Genomic DNA, 19,150 nt, shown 5'->3' with positions numbered 1-19,150 from the left:
AACATTATGACCTGATAGCATCATTATTTTTTAACTAACAGCCGGCATCATACGTCTCCATAATGAATTGTATAATTGTATCTGCTATAACATACTGTGTGAATATGCAGAAAAAAAAAACATGCTTTAAACTGTGAGTGTGCATTATACTCATGCAAATGCACTGCAGTGCAAAAATATATATGTCTAAAAATGCAGGATAACTTTGATTGCATTTTAGAAAATATGATAAAAAGTTGATCATCTGCAAACATTCAGAAGACACCTGAGAAATGTGGATGCGACATTGTCTATCTGAGGGTGAAAACAGGTGAACTCCGGTAGCACAAAATAAAAAGTATCAAAAACATCACTTTTAATGTATATACAAGAACAGCAAAAGAAATCAATAAATCAGTCAACACATTTTAAATTATGTAAAATGTAGAATAAGTTATTCAGTGTTGTGCAATGCATTCAGGATAGTGATATTCTTCACCTTCATTTGTTAGATTCGTCTAACTTTCACACATAATGTGCATAATATGGTTAACTTGGAATCTTATTTACCATCATATGATCAACATGACCTGTACCAACATTAACGTTCTCATCATCACCCACCAAAACCGCCTCATCAACACTTTTCACTCTACACACTCCATAACTCTCCATCTCAACATGAATGGAACAGGAAATGGTTCTGACTCGGCCTCACAGATGGATGTGTCGCTCATGCTGCCTGTTTTCCTGAGTTCTCATTGGGCAAAAAAACATGCTGCTCTAATCCACGACATCAGAACTGGCCACAATGAAAGGCAATGTCTCGGCTCTGCAACCAAAATTCTCAATTTTACATCGACAAAGGTCAGAATGCAGCCGAAACCGCAGCTGACTGCTGTGTGCTAAAGGACTAGAAGTGAAGTGTGACTATGTTAATATGCTCTGTGACTGAGGAACAGTGGATGGATGTTCTTTGCAAACTGAACATCCAAGCCACAGGTATGTCTAAGTGATCCAAGTTTCAACCACGCTTCAGAGCTTCCAACAGCAAATGAAAAACAGGCTGCGAGCGCAGAACGGAAGAGCAGATTTGCGGCTCCTGCGTGCGAGTGTATACATTGTTCATGATGGGAGTCACGTTACAACATATACCGTCGACGTGTTTCAGGGCCATTAGCTGAGACCGGAGTAGGTACTGCGGTGTGACTCACATCCAAAACAAATCCGTACAGGAGAGTTCAGAGAGTTTACAGCAGATCAGACAACAGGACAAGGAGAGAGAATATTTCTTGCACTTGAAAAAGCACGTGCAGCACAAACAGGCACACGTGATGTTGGTGACACAATTGTGGTGGGCACAACTGTAGGCACAATCAAATCGCAACTAAGTTCACATTTCCTCAACTCAGGACAGTCAAGCTCAGCAGTATCACAGACAGATTAACACACAGCTCACACTGAGTACAGACACACGTGAACCAGGCATCAAGACGGGGTCTTTTTCTATCAAAAGGTACAAAACAATATTACCATGCACTTTATATGGTTTCACAGAGAATTCTTTGTCAAATGTACTGAATGGATGCTAACATCCTCCATAATGAGTGCTGTTGTTTTCATTTGTTTTTTTTTTTCTTTGCAGTCTACAAAATGGCTGCAAATATTAATCAGCATGCTTCGAGGGCAATATACAGTCGCTTTGCGTGAACACTGTCTGTTGTATTTGGTAGCCACATCACCAGAATCACTTTTGCAACGAGAAACGCTATTAAAAGCCACAGTACAGTAGCTCTGTCACATAACCGTTAAAACAGTGTCTCTGCTGATGCTCATAGGAGAATAAACATGGCCATGCTGCGAGCTGCATCAGACTGGAGAGTCAAAGCAGAGTGCTAGCTGCCACACAGAGTGCAGGATGGGTGACGAAGGTGAGTGGTAATCTGCAGCCCTTGATCTGCATAGTAAACATTACAATTGCACACGTTTCCCCAGTGAAGCCATGACACAAGCATAGACCAAAGGGCAACCTGCTGGGTGAAGCCAGGTGAGGGATCGGGGCAGGATGGGACGGAAAGGGTCAGAGTCAGAATCCAAGAGTAGCAGAAACACTGGACGTGGAGCAGATGGCCAGGGAGCGGTCAGGATTAGAGCTTGGGCTGAAGCCAGACAGGTTTGGGGGGGAGGATCTCATTACTGAAGAGGGTGTCTTTGGTGTACAGAATCAGCTGAGTGAAGCTAGACTCTCAAAGCTAAAATACATAAATAAGCAGGCAGGGGAGGCAGTGCCTGTGTGTTGAGGGCTGTGCGGCGTGTAGTGGAGATGTGTTGGTTAAGCTAAGGCCACTCGTGGTGATAACGCCGTCCGTTCTTCTTCCTCTCCTTCTGCAGGTGCTCCAGCTCTGCTTCGTACATCATCTCTTGCATCAGGTACTTTTCCCTCCTCATACGATCGCAGAGATCCTTTGGCATGTCCGGGATGAGGTACGCAATGAAGGACTTAATCCCAAACACCAGGTGCTGTGGAAAGCATGAATCATTTATTAGTTACTTTCTAGAGAGCTCACGCACTTCACTTTAGTTTCCAGTATTTGCTGCATAATTCACTGAGCATGCAAAGGTAATCGCTGTGTGAATTCCACTAAAGTACTTTATAAGTCCTACACTGTTTTATAGATATACTGTATGTCACTTTTTCTCACTATTGTCAGGTGAAAATCTTGCTTCTCCTTTTCACGAGGAGAGAGGAAACATATTTTTTCAGCTGGACCTCCATGTAAATTAAGTTTATTTTGTGGGCTGTGGTAGAAGTGGTTGAGATTTCTCAGCCTACTGCAGGAGGACATAATCCTTCTATTGAAGTATGGAAATAACTAAAACTGGCTTGTGAGGTTGTCATTTAACAATAATAGTACATAAATGATTAAAATTCAAAAGAAAAACAACAAATAAATCTACAGAAAATTCTGCAAATACACAGACCTGAGGAGACATACAGGGATTAGCTGCTTGCCTTTCTGGTACACACACAAAAGAAAATGAATGCGAAGAGCTGACAGACCTCAAATACAATAATGAAGGCCAGCCTGGCAGCCAAGACGTGCCAGAACTGAAGGGTGAACTCGTAGGGCACCGTGCTCCAGGGCGGTGCTCTGTAGTCTCTGTACCTGCAGTATCTAGACTGGTTGCTGTTCAACTCGCCCATGTCAAACACAGACAGGCTGCTGTTCATGTAGCCTCGCAAACACCTGCGAGCAAAAAGAGAAGCTTTCAGTCCACAACACAAGCACACTCTACCGGATATATTTAGTGCTTCCATGTTGATTTTATAGCTTACTTATCCTGATGGTGGTGTCCCTTGTCTACACATGGACCATATTTGAAGGCGTAAACAAAGCGGGGGATGTAGTCTGAGGTGATGGCAATGACGAAGGCGTTGGTGATGACTGCCAACACGCCGATACCTTCGAGAATCCCGTGCCAGATACCTGAAAGCCAAGACAGAGAAAAAAATACACATTTTCAGTACTTTAAAGCTGTGTAAAAAAGACAGAAGAATGAGTGATCTATAAACCTGCATGTCTTTACAAAGTACAAAGTACAAGTGTAACTTTTGTTCTATGTGGCTCACTAAAGATTTTATTGGTGACACATTCAAGTGCATCAGGATAAAGATCATAACTTAAAAGGAAAATTCTGCCCTTTCAAACCCCACTAACGTCATGAGACACTTATTTGTGAGATTTAGCACATTCCAGGGAGTATTCTGTGATGTCACTGCATTACATTACGGTCGATTAAGGCTTCAGACAGGAAAAGAAATGTCTCTCTGCCTGTCTTCATTATTCTCTGTATGATCTGTAAATGCCATCTTTAAATGCTAAACCTACAAAGACACTTTGCTCTTTGATTCTTTGCGACTGACACATAATATGATCATTACAGCTGAGGAATTTCTAAATATTTCAGGGTGGATTTTTCCTTTAATTAAAGGGCAACATGCCACAAGACACATTTAGTCATATATTACATGGCAGTTGGAGGGTGGTGTTTGTAATCATATGGGCTGGTGGGATCTGAGGTGCAACATATGGCACTACAGAAGCATAGCATATGGAAACACATCTATCTCCATAGGATGGAAAATTTGTGGTTTCCGCAACATTTTACTGTTGGAACAATGTGGCTTGGATCCAAAAATAGAAAAAAACACTGTGTGAGAGGCACTGAGGATGTGTGAGGGGTGTTCAGAGGTCAAGCTGACCTATGTCAGTGGCTCGGGCAGGCATGGGTCTCCTCCACTGAGTGACAAACTTGTAGGCGTCAAGACGAATCTCAATGATGTTGTTGAGCAGAGCCAGAAGGGGAGCCAACGGGAATGCCGCTACAAAGATGGTGGTGAAGCCAAACTGCAGAACTGCAGAGGAAAGAATGGTTTGGATGAACTTCAGAGGATGTACGTCTGAAACACTGGCACAAACAATGTCAGCGAGTCAGCCACGATTTACATGGATTCCTTTCTGCTTCAGGTAAAGTCAAAATGTCAAAAACAACTTCAAAGGAGCATAATGTTTTACCCATTTCGAGGTATTCGTCCACCAGCCCGTGAGCGTTCATCGGCTGCAAATTCCAGTCTTTGTCCCACTGTGGAAGCTGGCTTTTATTCTCTACATTCAGACCTCCACCACCTCCTTTCTTCATCTTCCTACGAGACCACCAGTTCTGCAGCAAACTGAAAGTATAGTAAGTAGCTAACTGTCAGATCAAAGTAATTATTTCTGACAATGCACTGTGCGCTGCAGGAACCCTTTTACTAAGCCCCGCACAAGAGGATTTGATGTGTTTCTCCAGGAGAAAAGCCTTTTCATATGGTAATGAGTGACGAGGACAAAAAAAACTATACAGAAATTACATAAGGTTTGTAAAATGCCAGTCACTTGAATTTGCAGCATTAATGATTGAATATGGAATTTATAATGTTTTTCAGAGAAAGAACCACAATATTATAATTTCATATTACTTACGGATAACCGAGCTCCATGAAGTTGTTCCAGATTTGTTTGAAGAACATGATGACTCCCATTTGCAAGCACAGATCAATCAAACAGCCGCTCGGGTGACACTGAGGAAAAAACATTTAAATAAAAAATACTGTAACATCCATATTTCATGCCCAATAATTCAAAGCCCTGAGCAAATCTTAGGACACACTTTATCCCATTCTGTTTTTTGATCATTAAAATTGAAAATCCTAGTAATTATGTGGGAGATTAATGGTTCGCATAGTCAAATACAGGCGGATCATTAGAAAGATGAATTACTTGAAGATTCTAAATATATCTTAAAACAGAAGTCATTGCTGAAATAATTACCCACTTATAGTAATGCCTAATTGCACTCACCTCCTCCAGTCTCCATCGATTAAAGAGTTTATTGTATTTTCCAGGCCTGCCAGCAAACCTGAACAGATTGAGATTGGCAACATTAGCGGCAAATTCAATCATAGAAAAGCTTATAAAGCAGGAAAAAAACACACTTAAAGATGCTAATTATGTCCAATAAACCTACAGCTTGGTCACATTTCTAAGCAAGGCAGTATTTTACAAATGCTGACACATGAGGTATACACTGAGGAGGGAAAGGGAAGGAGTCTTGGCAGATGTCATGACATGGGAGGTTGAAATAAGACATCTTTGCATGATCCCTCATTAAATTCACTGTAAACAAGAACTGTAGTGTTCATGGCAGCTGGCCTACCTCCCGAGAAAGAAAGCGATGTAGAACGTGGAACTGTTCAGATTTACAAACTGGAACAGGAACATCTTCAGAGCAAAGCTGTTCTCCCACTCAGACTCCGTCCGTGGGTGCTCTGAAGGGGGAGAAAAGGATGGACGAGGGAGAAAATAAATGTTTGCCAACCATCTGAGAAGCAAGAGATAATGATGGAATGAAATGCATGCAGCATGTTGGCAGTGCTTACCTAAATTTGTCAGCAGATAAGCCACCTTTTCATACACCTGATGAGAAGATAGTACTCATAAGCATCAAAAGGGAAGGTAAGTGGGAGTGAGTGTAATGAGAGGCAAAGTGCAAACAGGAATCTCAACAGATGAAAACCGTATATCTTTTTGGCTGTGGATGTGATAGTTCCTGGAACAAAGTTCTAAATAAATGTTTCATGAAACATTCATTGGACAGAATATGTAAACGAGCCAGATGATGCTTGTTCAGACACCCACCACATTGAGAGACATGATGATCACAAAGTTGATGCAGACACCAGTGCCAGAGGTGGCAAACTGCCAGTTCTTCCTCACAAAATACCAGTTGAAGGAAGCAAACTTCTCCATCGCGATGAGACGGAAAACCACCACAGCAAACACGGCTGTCAGAACAAGGGAAATCTATGCGAAGATGAGGGAGAAGGCAGCACAGAGGAGGGGATGATATACGAGTTTAAAAACTGTGGTGAGCACTGTGCTTAAGAACACTTGAGTTTAGGCTGCAGAGGTTTTATCTTATCTTATAGTAAACACTTGTACGGTATAAAAATAACAACCTATTGACTAAGAAGCAATTCACAATACAGATAATCAAAAAAATTAATCAAAAACAGGATAAATTAGGGCACCAGAGAGGCCAAATCCACTATTTCATCTAAGTACAACATTTGTCCAGAAGGGGGAGATGATACGCCACAACTGGCACATCACACCACTCTAGAGGTGGCACAAAAAATAACTAGATCTCTCTCTGAGCCTGAATCCCAAAAGGGCAGATTATTCAAAGATCAAAGGGTTTACCATGAAGAATATTCCGGACACAGACACCATGAGCCGGCTGAGTTTGTCTGAGAAGGGCTGAAAAGGCTCAGGCTTGCCAGAGATGGGGTTGACTCTCTCCATCCTGGAGTACTTGGCTTCAAATTGAGGCCTCAGCTCCTCCTGATTAACAACACATAATCCTGTATGAACTATTGAACTACAGCCGCTTCTACATGATCAGGCAATATCATGTAAGCGGTGTCAAATTTAGAAGACGTAGTGCATGAACAAAGGCAGATATTATATGAGGCAATGAAATGAAATCAAACCTGATCTGTCTGAGGATATTGCTGACTTACCTCTTCCTCCTCCCAATCAATGAGATCCCAGTCGTAAGTCAGTTCTGCCCTCCTCCGTTTCCAGAACTCAAGGAATACTGTGGCTGCAGCGGGGATCGGGAATCAATCACATTATTGATCAACTTTAATATGTAATATAAAGTCTGATTGATAATTATGTGACTGCAGGGGGCTGTATACTGGAGAGCCAAACAACACATCACAGTCAGACATCCTGAGTGAAATACAGGCTGCAGTGACGTGTGTGACCTGTTATTGAAGCTGATCACAGCCATCAGTTCACACACTACTTCATTTTGGGGTGAAGTTAAGGAAACGTGGCAACAGCAAACAGGCTTTACTTGCGCCCAAAATTGTATCTTCAAAAGTAAAGCTTTCTGTTGGCAGAATTCAGTCTGGGGGCACTGTTTCCTTTGTTCTGGACTGTATCTTTTTTTCCATCAAGACTTTTTGTGTATTCTTTCAGATGCATAACACCAGAAAAAAAAGGATTTTATAAATGCTGCATGGCATGTACCTCTCAGAGGCATCATAAATGTACTTCAATATATGTGAAAAGAATTTGTCCCAGTAGCATTAGCGCAGAGACAGTGATGGATGGACCTCAAAGTCAGAGGAAAAGAACAGTATTATGATACAGTATATGATGTAAAATGGACAGCACACAGTAACATTACACTACTGATTCAGTCCTTTGGTCATCATGTGTGATATTGTAGCAAAACAACGGACATTATTATTATATACATTATCACAGAGCTCTTATTTGTATGTGTTTCTGTTATGCATTATGTGTTTTTTTTTGTGTGTAATACATTTAAGTGAAAACAAAATGATTCAAGTGATAAAGATACATTTGGGAAAGGAATAATAGCCTGAAAAAGCACTAGAATGTGAAACCTCAGTCAGAACAACTTTCACTGCTGTTAAAGATGTTGAAGTTTAATATAGCATGACCCACTTTTGTTTAAAGAGAGAGAAAAGCCGCCTTTTCAGATGCCTACATTCGGTCCCTTGGGCTAACCAATTTTTCATCTCTGTCTCTCTCACACACACACACACACACACACACACACTCAGCAGACCCAGAATGCACTCAGTGGCACAACACTGCTACTTTGGTCCAAATTGCCAAAAGCCTTCATGCAGGATTGAGAGCTGCAGACCACTGTCAGCGAGACCGGACTTCCCCTGGCTCTCTGGATCTCTTTGGCCTTCATTTACCCCAAACACAGAACACAATGTGTCAAGTGTTCCCTTCTGGCACAGGTGATTATTTACCACGCTGGCAGAAAGATGGATCTGGGCCAAGACCTTGCAGAGTAACGCTCAAAGTATACATTACAAGTTGTAGAAACATAGCTGTAATAACCCACTATCATGGTGTAATTCTACAACCCTGAAAGCTGAATGATACTATCTCCCTCTGGAGAAATGTTTAATTATCTGACTAATTACACCAAGACAGAACTGGCAGTGTAAGTGCATACAGTGAATCTGAGAAACCTGACCATGATTTATTCGCTGACGAATGTATTACAGTGTGAAGATCTCATGTGTTTGCACTGCAGTGAGTGTGTACCATGTTGAATTCTCAGGTGGAAAGCTTAATGTGTTTGGAGGAGTTGAGTAGAGAGTGGAAGCAAGAGCACTACTGTATAAATAGATTTGAATTCCAGGAGGGTTTGTATCAAGAGGAGAACATATTTCATGTAATATAAGCATTCTCAAACTCATAAAAATGAACAAACATAAACAGCCTCCACTTACCCCAAATAGCCATAAAGATAGCAAAGAACACAGTGCCGCCGTTGTCAAACAGACGGGTCACCTAGAAACACATGAAAGGCTGCTCTGAAAGTGTAGTGCTTCCAGAAATAGTGGCTTCACTGATGAAACAGATTTATTATTTTGACATATTTTCTTTTCACTTTTTTTCAAATAACACTTCATGACTTTGTGATAATCTGCTACATACTTTAGAGCTTCTCATCCACGACTTTGGGATATTTCTTAAAGGAATAGTTTGACATTTTTGGGAATTCTTGCAGAGAGATAGATGACTGATACTTTGATACCACTTTCATGTCTGTATAGTAAATATGAAGCTACAACCAGCAGGTGGTTAGCTTAGCTTAGCACAAAGACAGGAAAAAGAGGGGAACAGCTTCAAAAGTGACACAATCCTATCAGCACACAAATGAACACAATATATCTTGTGTATTTAATCCATATGAAAACCAAAGTATAAGAAGAACAAACTGTGGATTTCAAGGGAATTTGTGTGAGACCTCTTGGCCAGGCGCAGTGACTTCCTAACCCCCCGTGAAACCACAATGGGTCATTTTCACATTTTGGTTTTGTATGGATAATGTGTTAGTGAGGTGCTGGTTGGTGTATTTTGTTACTTTTGGACAGAGCCAGGCTAGCTGTTTCCCCCTATTTCCAATCTTTATGCTAATACAAGCATCTCCTGGCTGTATCTTCATACTTAACAGACAAATATAAGAGATTTAACTTCTTATCTTGTCTTCTCTTCTTAGCTTATCAATCTTATCAAGAAAGAAAATAAGCACTTTTGATTTTGGTTTAAATATTTTCAATAAAAAGCTGAATTAAACAGGTTTCAGAAACATTATTCAATTTAATATACCCAAAAAAACACCCAAAGTCAAATGACAACTTGACCAGTCTCTAATGAGAAAGTCTAACATACTGTAAATATGAGACTACAGGTGAATATCAGAGCTGCACTGACCTTTGCATAGACACAACTGTCACTCAGTGTCCACGGCTCGCAGTTTTCCTCACACATTGGACACATGATGGTAGTATTGGCTTCACAAATCTCTTTGCTGATGAGGCAATGAATCAAGAGTGTTTTAAATGATGACTTACATTCATTTCAATGCAACAGAGTATGTGCACTATCTTCGTACGGTATGCAGGTTGTGTGAACTGACCTGACTTGGCTTGAGTCCATGGTGAAGAGGCCATAGAGGAAGACAAAAACACCAACCAGGGCAGCAGGGATCAACATGCCGGTGTACCAGCCCAACCACGCAAAGTAAAGACCGATTTTCTCACCAAAGTACCGCCTGAGAGAGAGACAGAGAGGTCAAAGGTGTCAACTGTTAATTTAAAATCGTCATTTATGTTCATTGATTCATTAAAAGTGACGTTGCGGGTGTGATAATGTACTGTGAGGTGGTCGTGGTGGCCTAATGGATAGGGAGGCTGCTGGACTTAAAGGTCATTCAGCATAATGCTGTGGTAGGAAATGAATCAATAACTCCCTGTGCTTCCTAAACCACAGCTGTCAAGGTGCCCTTGAGCAAGACACTTATTTTACAACTGCTCCGGTGAAGCCGTTCAGTAGCAATTACCGGTATCCAGTAACTCCCAGGAGTGTACGCAACATGGTATCAGCAACATGGCCGAGAAGAAGAGTATCAACAAGTCTTAATTATGTACATTTACATGGTTTCTCAAACCAGAATAAGTGCTTATACGCAGATGGGATCTCTATCATTGACTACATTTACATGCACACTAATATTCCACTATTATTCCGACTGTCACAATATGTAAACAGTCTATTCTGTTTGAATATTCAGAATTAGGCCTAATTCCAAATGTAGCATTTTCCGATTAAGACATGCAGGATATGCCGATATGATTCTGGTTTTAGGAGCATTCTTTGGACATGTATACAGCGCATTCGGGAATATGTGTCTCAAATGGGGTTTTTACCACAGTTTGTGACACAAGGTCTCTTGCCTGTTTACCCCTGTGCAGGCAAAATGACATATGGAGAAGGCAGACAGAGGAGAGTGGAGAGCTATTCAATGCCGGCTGGAAAAACAGAGTGTGCCTTCCTCTCGACAGGGATGGAGGGGTTTGGTTATTATGTTGACATGAAGCCACGGACTGACGGTGACGACTCGGTGTGATGCAGCAAAACACTCAGCAGCATAGCAAACATCGGGGACAACTTAGGTACTAGATGTGCCTGTAACTATAAATTTATAATATCAGTCATATCAATATCACTTATAAATGTCAGGCAGCAGCTCACTAATGTAATTCAACTCGCTGGTTTACTTATCTGCCTGCGGAGATCTTGTGATTCTCGTTCCCACTGGAGCAGACGGAAACCCTGAAAACCCTCTGCATGTAAGCAGGAATATAGGTGGAATATTCATTTTCATTAGCCATGTAAACAGCTTGGTTGGAATATTGTCTTTTTCAGAATAAGGGCTAAAACCGGAATATTTTGTGTAGGTAAACGTAGTCAATTATATGAATAAAATCTACCATTACAGAATATGTACAGTAACACATACATTGGGATATAATGTCTAGAAAATTCAATTGAGAAACTATTATAACATGTAGATAAATTAGCCAGATTAGAAAATCTGATAAATCAGTGAATTAAACACATGAAAAATCAATGTACTTTGTTAGATTAATGCTAAAATCAGTTTTGCTTATTGATTTGCAACATAACTCACAATACAACCAGAGATATTGGTAACATTTCAGAATCTGGTTATATTTCAGCCGCTATGCATGGATGGGAGTTAAAGTTGTTGACAAATACATTAATTAACACTTAAAGCACCAGTCAAAAGTTTGGACACACTTTGACATTCAAGGGAATGGGAAAGTGTGTCCAAACTTTTGACTCGTACTCTTTATCTGCTAAAAACTGCATTAAATTGTATTAAAAACCACTTATTAACTGTTTATATACTGTTTATAAATGCTAAATAGGGGGCCTTAAAGTAAAGTATTACCCCTGAGATGACACAAATTTCTCTTTGAACGTCACTGGTTATATATTGTCATATTTCATAACCCTACTGGGTTTTGATGATTACAAATGCAAACAGTAAATAATCTGAATATCCTCAGTTTCCTGAATGTGGTCACTGCAGTGTTCCAAAATAAACCAGAAACTTGAGTTTGACAGTTTGATATTTTGGAAAATACACTTTCTTGGCAAGTGTTAGAGCAGGAGATTGATAACACTCTCGTGTCTGTGTGTTATGGAGCAGCTAAGGGACAATTAGATTGGCTTATCATAAAAAACTGTAACAGCTAGCCCGGCTGTCTCCAAGGTTCAAAAATCTGCCTACTAGCACCTCTAAAACTCACTAATTTACATGTTGTATCTTGTTTGTTTAATCTGTACAAACACATTAAAATGTTAAAATGACAATTTGTGATTTTAGAGGGAGTTCCTCTCGCTTCCTGTCTATGAATCTATCGTCCTGTCATGCTAAACTAAGCTAGTTGCCTCCTGGCTCTAGCTCCATACTCACTCAGACTTGAGAGTGATATGCTCCTTATCTAAATTTCTGCAAAAAAAGTTAATAAGCACAATTTCCAGTATGTCAAACCATTACGCAAGTAAAAAAAATGATGATAATGTTGTTGGTAGAAATGAGTTCGATGTGGTCAAAGTTGAGGGTACATAGAGAATCAGTTGTCACTCTCGTCTTCCTTTACTTGTGACATGAGAACAGAAAAGACAGCAGACAGTGCTAAAATGCAACAGTGCAAAACAGTTGTAAACCAAAGTGGGTTCATACTCAACTGTTAAAAATAATCAGTTCAGAAATAACAGACATAGAGGTTGTCGAGGAATGATAAACGAGCCTGTTCACACAGAAGACTGATAAGAACCTGGCCAACTTTATAATGAGGCAGTGCACACAAGGAGACTAACAACTGGGTTACTCTATGTTCTATTTAAACTTTAAAACATCTTGAATATGATTAAAGACAGAATGAGGTTCACAACCAGGACACTAGTGCTCATGCAAACATCCCAAAACAGCTCATGACGCTGTGTCACCTGCTCTGACGCTGATTACCTGATGAGGTCCAGAGGCTGGTATTTGTACCAGATTCCCCAGCGAGCCCAGCGCTCATACAGAAGGTGCCTGTGGTTCTCGGCACCGTGCGTCTTGATAGGATGTCTGCTCTTGTACCCGCCCTGACAAGACAAAAGAGCAGAGCCATCCACATTACAGGAGAAGCTGTGAAGTTTGACAGTTTGCAGCTTTTCAGCACAAATGATGATGGAAAGGTTTGGAAAATAACAAGCAAGTTCAATCTTGATAAGACACTGGGCATTCAGGAATTTATGAGGCCTGTGTGCTATTCTCCCTTCTTGGTGCAAATTGTGGACGTGGGGCCAGCACACAGTTGTAAGTCTTCCTGAGGGTGATCAATACACACGTACCACATAGTTAAAGGGGGCTTTCATTTTCAGGCTTTGTGTGTCTTTTTCCTATCTCCAACACATCTGTTTTTTGTTTTTTTTTACCAGTTTTGACCAGGTGTTCAACCAAATATAGACAAGAGACAGTATCTAAAATGTTATTGGTGGAGGGAAAAAGGTGCAAGCATGCTATATAACTTTTGTACGCCCCTGTATTTCTCAGAACTTCGTCTAAATTTTCTCCAGGCCTGTTCAATAAAGGATTGTCCACTTAAAGTCTTCTCTCTAGCTTCTAATTTTTGCATGCTGCATAAGGAAAGGGTCCAAATTCAATTTTTATCTGTCAAATAAAAATCCTCTTACCTCATGTGGAGGAAATGCAGCTTCATATGTGTTGTTGCCCAATAATCGGTTGATACCTAGAGTAGAATAAAGCATACCATGTCAAAAGATGCACATATAACAGCTAGACTAGCATAAGGACAACACATTAAAAATTCAGTTGCAGTCATAATTGAGAGATGAGTCCAGTGTCAGACTCATTTAAACCCATTCTTCTACAGTCAAAACAATTTACTGCATTATGTAACTGACAAGCTGCATTAGACAAGTGCATTAGAGGCTTTAAAACACTCAGGTAAGAATTTTAAATAGCTGCCGGGACTTGAAAAAAACCCTGCTGGATTACTTTGTGCCCATCATTTATGCAGGTTGTAAATTATTTTCTAAATCACAATTAAATGACTGAATTGCTTCTAACATTATTGGCTGCAGGTACTGAGCGAAGTGGTAATGATTGAAATGTTATTTTTCACATTCATTTGCATTGTCATCCCTTCGACTGAAACGGTAGATAGGGAGAGCAGGAGCAGGGAGGGGCGGATTTGAGAAGGATTTTCCACTCTTGTGGTGGAGCTCATCTAATTTGTTGGAAAGTAGAGTGGTCAACAGTATTAAAATATTAATGTGAAATCCGTCCAAGCCCTTCAAGGTGAAACTTTAATCAGCAAAACATGTCAGCAGCAGTCAGACAAAATAGCAGAGTGGGAGTGGACGGAGAGTTAGCTGCTGATACCAAAAAAACAACAACAAAAAAAAAACAAAAAAACAGCCAGAAGGAGAGGAAAGGAGGGATCAGCCACATGTTGGACGATACCAACAGCTCAGCGGCAGCCCACATTTTAATCATCCCACAGCAAAACAACAAAGACATAATTCTCCCCTCTACCCTGCTATCACTCTGACATCAAAATAACAGCTAAATCTAAAAAGTCTCTTTCACTACTGCCTCTAATGTTTTTAATAGTGACATAACAAACACAACTAATAGGCAGAAAAACACAAAGACAGAATTGTCTATATGTTTTATTGAAATTACTGCATGTCCTTTGTTCCTTTTTCACTAATTGGTATTTATTATTTAGGGCTGATTCTGTAAAGTTTAATACTAAAGTTGCTGCTTAATAAAGCCATTACATTACATTTTCTTTTTGCCTGTATATAAAATATGTAGAGTCTGACCTCTTTCTATGAATAAATTGTCTTAAATAGGTATTTATAGTGGATATATGTACATTTTTAGATATAAATGAGCGTGGGAATCCCCTGCTAGAGATATTATTTAGTATGCGAGGAGCACAGAGAGGTAAAAGCGAATACCATGCCATACCCATCTTTGATTTTCCGTCCTCATACTTAGTGCGCTGCAGGACATGATGGACTATTCTGCTTCTGGTGGAATTGGAGAAGAAGCTCTCTCTGTTGTTGATAGTGAAGCTGAGAGGAAAATATCAGCACACTCCTTGAGTCATTCGTCATGTAACAGTATATCAACATCATCCAGTCAAGGCCGTTAATGGGAGCTGATCCAGTAAAAATGGGAAGTTCATTAAAACTCAATTCATGCAGTTAAGTTTGTCTTCACTCCAGCATCGTTATTTCCAAAAAAAACATCACAGCTGACAAGCAGAGGAAAAGTGGAAACAATTTCACTGACAATGAGATTAGATGATGGCTTTCATCAAAGAGAAGCTTTAAAAATGAAAACAGGAAGGAATGAGGGAGAAATCTAATTATTTAATGGACATCTGCTGCTGTGTTTAAATATCTTATTTATGATCAACTTGTCTTTACCGTTCTGAGTTCTGGCTCAAAGCTATAAAATATACAAGACTTCATAGTGCAAATTTCATCTCCTGGTTTCTAAATTCATCACTAGAGATCAGACGCAAACTGGGGATACAGAGTCGCGTAAAACACTACTGATCCAAATACTGAGTATCTGTGGCGGCCTGCATGTATGAATAACTATATGTATGTGTCCTCCTTACTGATGCATGCGTGCTCTGCTGAAGGGGGCTGTGTAGCAGTCGGTTTCCTCCAGGTCAGGCAAGGCCTCTTTGTCTAGCTTCATGGGATTTCTGGGAAGCCAGCTTTTTATCTGACGACATCTCAGATGAAACCTGCTGCACGGACACACAGTGAGACAGGATTAACGGCACAGATTAACATGAAGATTGTTTTCTTTGATATAGTACAGTGGCTCTTAACTTTTTCCCCTAACACAACCCTGACAACCTTGCACCACCTCACCCCAACTAAAGACACGTTTACATACACATGCACTGGTACACAACCACGTATTTCAGGCATCACCCCATCGTTTTTCATTTTCACTTTTTTATGACTCAGGAGCCATGGAGTTACTGATCCAGGACAACAGAAAAACAAGTCAGTAAATCCGATTTTTTTTCACAGCAGGCTACAGTCATAATTTAAGGACCAAGTCTATTGCTTTGTATTGGTTTCCTATTCATAACTCTACAAATAAGCTAAATTATATCACCTTTTAATGTTAAATGGACATAATAAATAGAAAAAAGAAAGTCTGTACGGCTATGCTAACCGCTCTGTGATGCTCTACTTAGGTACAACAGGTGCTTTGAGCTAAATGCTAATGTCAGCATGCTAACATGCTCACAGTGATAATGCTAGCATGTTGATATTTAGCATGCAATGTTTACTTTACTCACCATCTTAGTTTAGCATGTTAGCATGCTAACATTTGCTAATTAGCCCCAAACACAAAGGGAATATTATTAGTTAGCAAGTATTTGGTCATAAACCAAAGAGTAAAGACAAGTTAAAACTTTGACCTGATGATGGCACTATACAAAAAGTTCACCAAATGATCACTAAAGTAATCACAAATCATCCTGAGGGGTTGGTAATCTATCCAGTAGTTGTTGAGATATTTCACAACAAAAACAAAACAAAAATGTGAACCTCATGGTGGCGGTAGAGGAAAAGTCATTGGATCATCAAAGTCTTTAGGAAATAATCCTCTGGGTACCATGAACATCTGTGCCAAATTTTATGGCAATCGATCCAACAGTTGTTGAGATATTTCAGTCTGGATCAAAGTGGTGGACTGACAGACTGACTGACATTTCCATCCCTAAAGCCTCGCCACAAGCGTGGCTGAAAATCAGCTGGCGTGGTTCAATTTGCACATTGCTTCGACAGATTTGCTGGAACGGTCTTTGACTAATATGTGATGCTGCCGCTCTGATATGGATTGAACGGATATAAATGGGATCTCTGGGGCACAATGCATTGTTGCCAGAGAACAGCTTATGAATGTTGTTGTGAAGGGAACAGGCACTGTACAGAAAGTAAAGATATCAAACCAGCAAGCTGTCACCACTCAGCCCATTTTTTCAGCTTCACAGAGACATGAGTTAGTGACAGACCATTAGTGAACACATAAAGCCTGCTACTCAGGTAGATTTTTATCTCTCGGACAAAAGATTAGTGAAAGACTGCAGGAACTGTGAGGGAAACATAATGGTCCATTTTTCACAGTGACTAAGATCACTCTCACTCAAAATCTGGAAGTGCTTTGTTCTCAGTTAGTGATTCTCATTAGTGTGATTTCTGTCAGCTCTGTTTGTATGTTTGAATATCTTCCATGTATGGCTCTTAAAACAGACATGGTATGAAAATGTGAAATAACAAAATAAGCCTTTAATATTTATATTATCTCCCATATTTTCAACTACTGCCTGAACTTCTCTTCTTTTGACAACCTCTGTCCATGATGTATTTCTGTTTGTATGTATTTGTATTTTAATGGATCATTGATACAGTTGCATGCTTTATTGTATTGCAAATCACTAAAACTGGCACATTTACGGTGGATGGAGATACACTCTACACTCATAGGCTATTGAAAGTGTTGACCAGTCTGTCAGGTTGTATCTATGCAGGTTGACAATTGTAATGAGGTCTCTTCAAGGATAGAAATCTGCACGAATCTGCTATCTTTGCTGTAATTCCAACATCATTTCAATTACCTCTCAAACCTGAACCAGATGAAAACAAGCAAAAAGTTACAAATTTTAGGTTCATAATAACACAAATTTGTAGTCTTTTCAGAATGTAACTCAAAAGTTTTACTTTTCAAAACAAAAAAGCACATATTTGTCTTTCAGTGATTTCTTATTGACTGCTACTATCTGTGAAATAACAGGAATCTGAAGTCCTGCGCAGAGCTTGGACAACACTTGAACATCACATAAAAGCACAACTACATCTCTCTAAAAATAGCATGCACATAAGCCTGTGCAGCTCCTTGTTTTTGATGGACAGATTACAAGTATTTTATAGAAAAGCACTGTCAGTGTGGGTGAGTTACGGTATTGTGGTCTTAACAATGTGTGCTAGATTCTGTGCTTTTTGAAAAGGTTGGAAAGTTTAATTATTTGTTTAAACAAGCATAACAATGCCTGTTATTTTTAAGTCCTGGAAAAATTAAACATTGCACTTGGTCACTTATTTTTAAAAGGACTTTCAAAAGATTCACTTCTCAACTATTTCCATTATTGCTGCTCTTCCATACTGCACACAAGATGTGATTTTTCCAATTTAAAAAATAATCCTAGACTTTGTAAATACAGCATATAATTCACACATAATCTGCACAGAGGTTTGATTCATCCTGGACTGATAAATACTCACTAAATGTGTTACAAAGGATGATGACGGTTTGACTCAAACTTTCACTGTCTGTGTTCTTCACTGAGGTGATGGATAACTTCAGTCCACAGCTCACATTACAGCTGAAGCCTGGCAGCTGTGCCTCTCATGAATTTCATTAAAAAAGAAGAATCCAGCTTCCTGCCCCCAGAGAGCCACAGAGAAAAATAATCCTTCACCCTAAATCTACTTACCTGCCCAAGGTTTTGCTTTTCCAGTCTGTAAAGTAGCATTTTTTCCTTAAAGAAGAAAAAAAAGAAAAAGTTAGAGAAACTGGATGAAGTTGCCAGCCACTGAAAGACACTAACGCTCTTTCTTGCCAGAGTTTAAGGTTCATTATTATTTCTCAACAACTGTTACCTGAAAGGCATTCGGATGTTCATCTGCTCTGCATATTTGCAAAGAGTATCCCAGGGAGCATGGACCTTCACAAACATGATGTCGTTGTTCGTCAAAGAGGGCTGTCAAATTTAAGATAAAAATACAAATACACTATTAAAATACAAGAGTTTGAGAAGTTGAGCAATTAAGTTTGCTTCAAAAAACCAAACCAAAAGAATTTTGTTTGTTTTTTCCCGTTATCTATTATATATCAGGATTCTTACCTCCTTTTCCAGCATTAGTCCCTCAGCACGCAAATTCTTCTCAAAGGTGCACCTCTTCTCCACCTGTGGACTGGACTTCTTGTAAACCAGGATGTAGTCAATACGCTTTTTCCCATCTCGGAAAAAGAGTCCAGATGAATCAGCTGGAGCCTTTCCCTGTGGCAGCAATGT

General features: G+C 39.8%; 1 protein-coding gene across 3 annotated transcripts in view; it reads right to left on the bottom strand.

Annotated features, from left to right (window-relative positions):
- Positions 1-331: 331 nt before the first annotated feature.
- ano3 (anoctamin 3) overlaps positions 332-19,150 on the bottom strand; it is a 33,089-nt gene continuing 14,270 nt past the window's right edge. For 2 of the 3 annotated variants that reach the window (XM_067589961.1, XM_067589962.1), the window contains exons 4-25: positions 18,980-19,135; positions 18,735-18,835; positions 18,569-18,613; positions 15,668-15,802; positions 15,007-15,113; positions 13,701-13,756; positions 12,988-13,109; positions 10,066-10,200; positions 9,861-9,957; positions 8,873-8,933; positions 7,103-7,185; positions 6,783-6,923; positions 6,219-6,383; positions 5,960-5,996; positions 5,737-5,848; positions 5,382-5,439; positions 5,004-5,101; positions 4,557-4,711; positions 4,244-4,396; positions 3,317-3,467; positions 3,041-3,227; positions 332-2,499 (exon numbers count right to left, since the gene is read on the bottom strand). In XM_067589961.1, the coding sequence (XP_067446062.1) occupies positions 2,317-2,499; positions 3,041-3,227; positions 3,317-3,467; positions 4,244-4,396; positions 4,557-4,711; positions 5,004-5,101; positions 5,382-5,439; positions 5,737-5,848; positions 5,960-5,996; positions 6,219-6,383; positions 6,783-6,923; positions 7,103-7,185; positions 8,873-8,933; positions 9,861-9,957; positions 10,066-10,200; positions 12,988-13,109; positions 13,701-13,756; positions 15,007-15,113; positions 15,668-15,802; positions 18,569-18,613; positions 18,735-18,835; positions 18,980-19,135 (2,538 nt within the window). In that variant the 3' untranslated portion in view covers positions 332-2,316. Of the gene's footprint in view, positions 2,500-3,040; positions 3,228-3,316; positions 3,468-4,243; positions 4,397-4,556; positions 4,712-5,003; positions 5,102-5,381; positions 5,440-5,736; positions 5,849-5,959; positions 5,997-6,218; positions 6,384-6,782; positions 6,924-7,102; positions 7,186-8,872; positions 8,934-9,860; positions 9,958-10,065; positions 10,201-12,987; positions 13,110-13,700; positions 13,757-15,006; positions 15,114-15,667; positions 15,803-16,622; positions 17,088-18,568; positions 18,614-18,734; positions 18,836-18,979; positions 19,136-19,150 lie in introns of those variants that run through there. The other variant, XM_067589963.1, reaches the window with a different exon arrangement.

The sequence above is a fragment of the Thunnus thynnus genome, chromosome 5 (assembly GCF_963924715.1).
Source record: "Thunnus thynnus chromosome 5, fThuThy2.1, whole genome shotgun sequence".
Classification (NCBI taxonomy): Eukaryota; Metazoa; Chordata; class Actinopteri; order Scombriformes; family Scombridae; genus Thunnus; species Thunnus thynnus.
The sequence above is the reverse complement of the archived record's forward strand: the minus strand, read 5'-3'. Positions and strand labels throughout refer to the sequence as shown.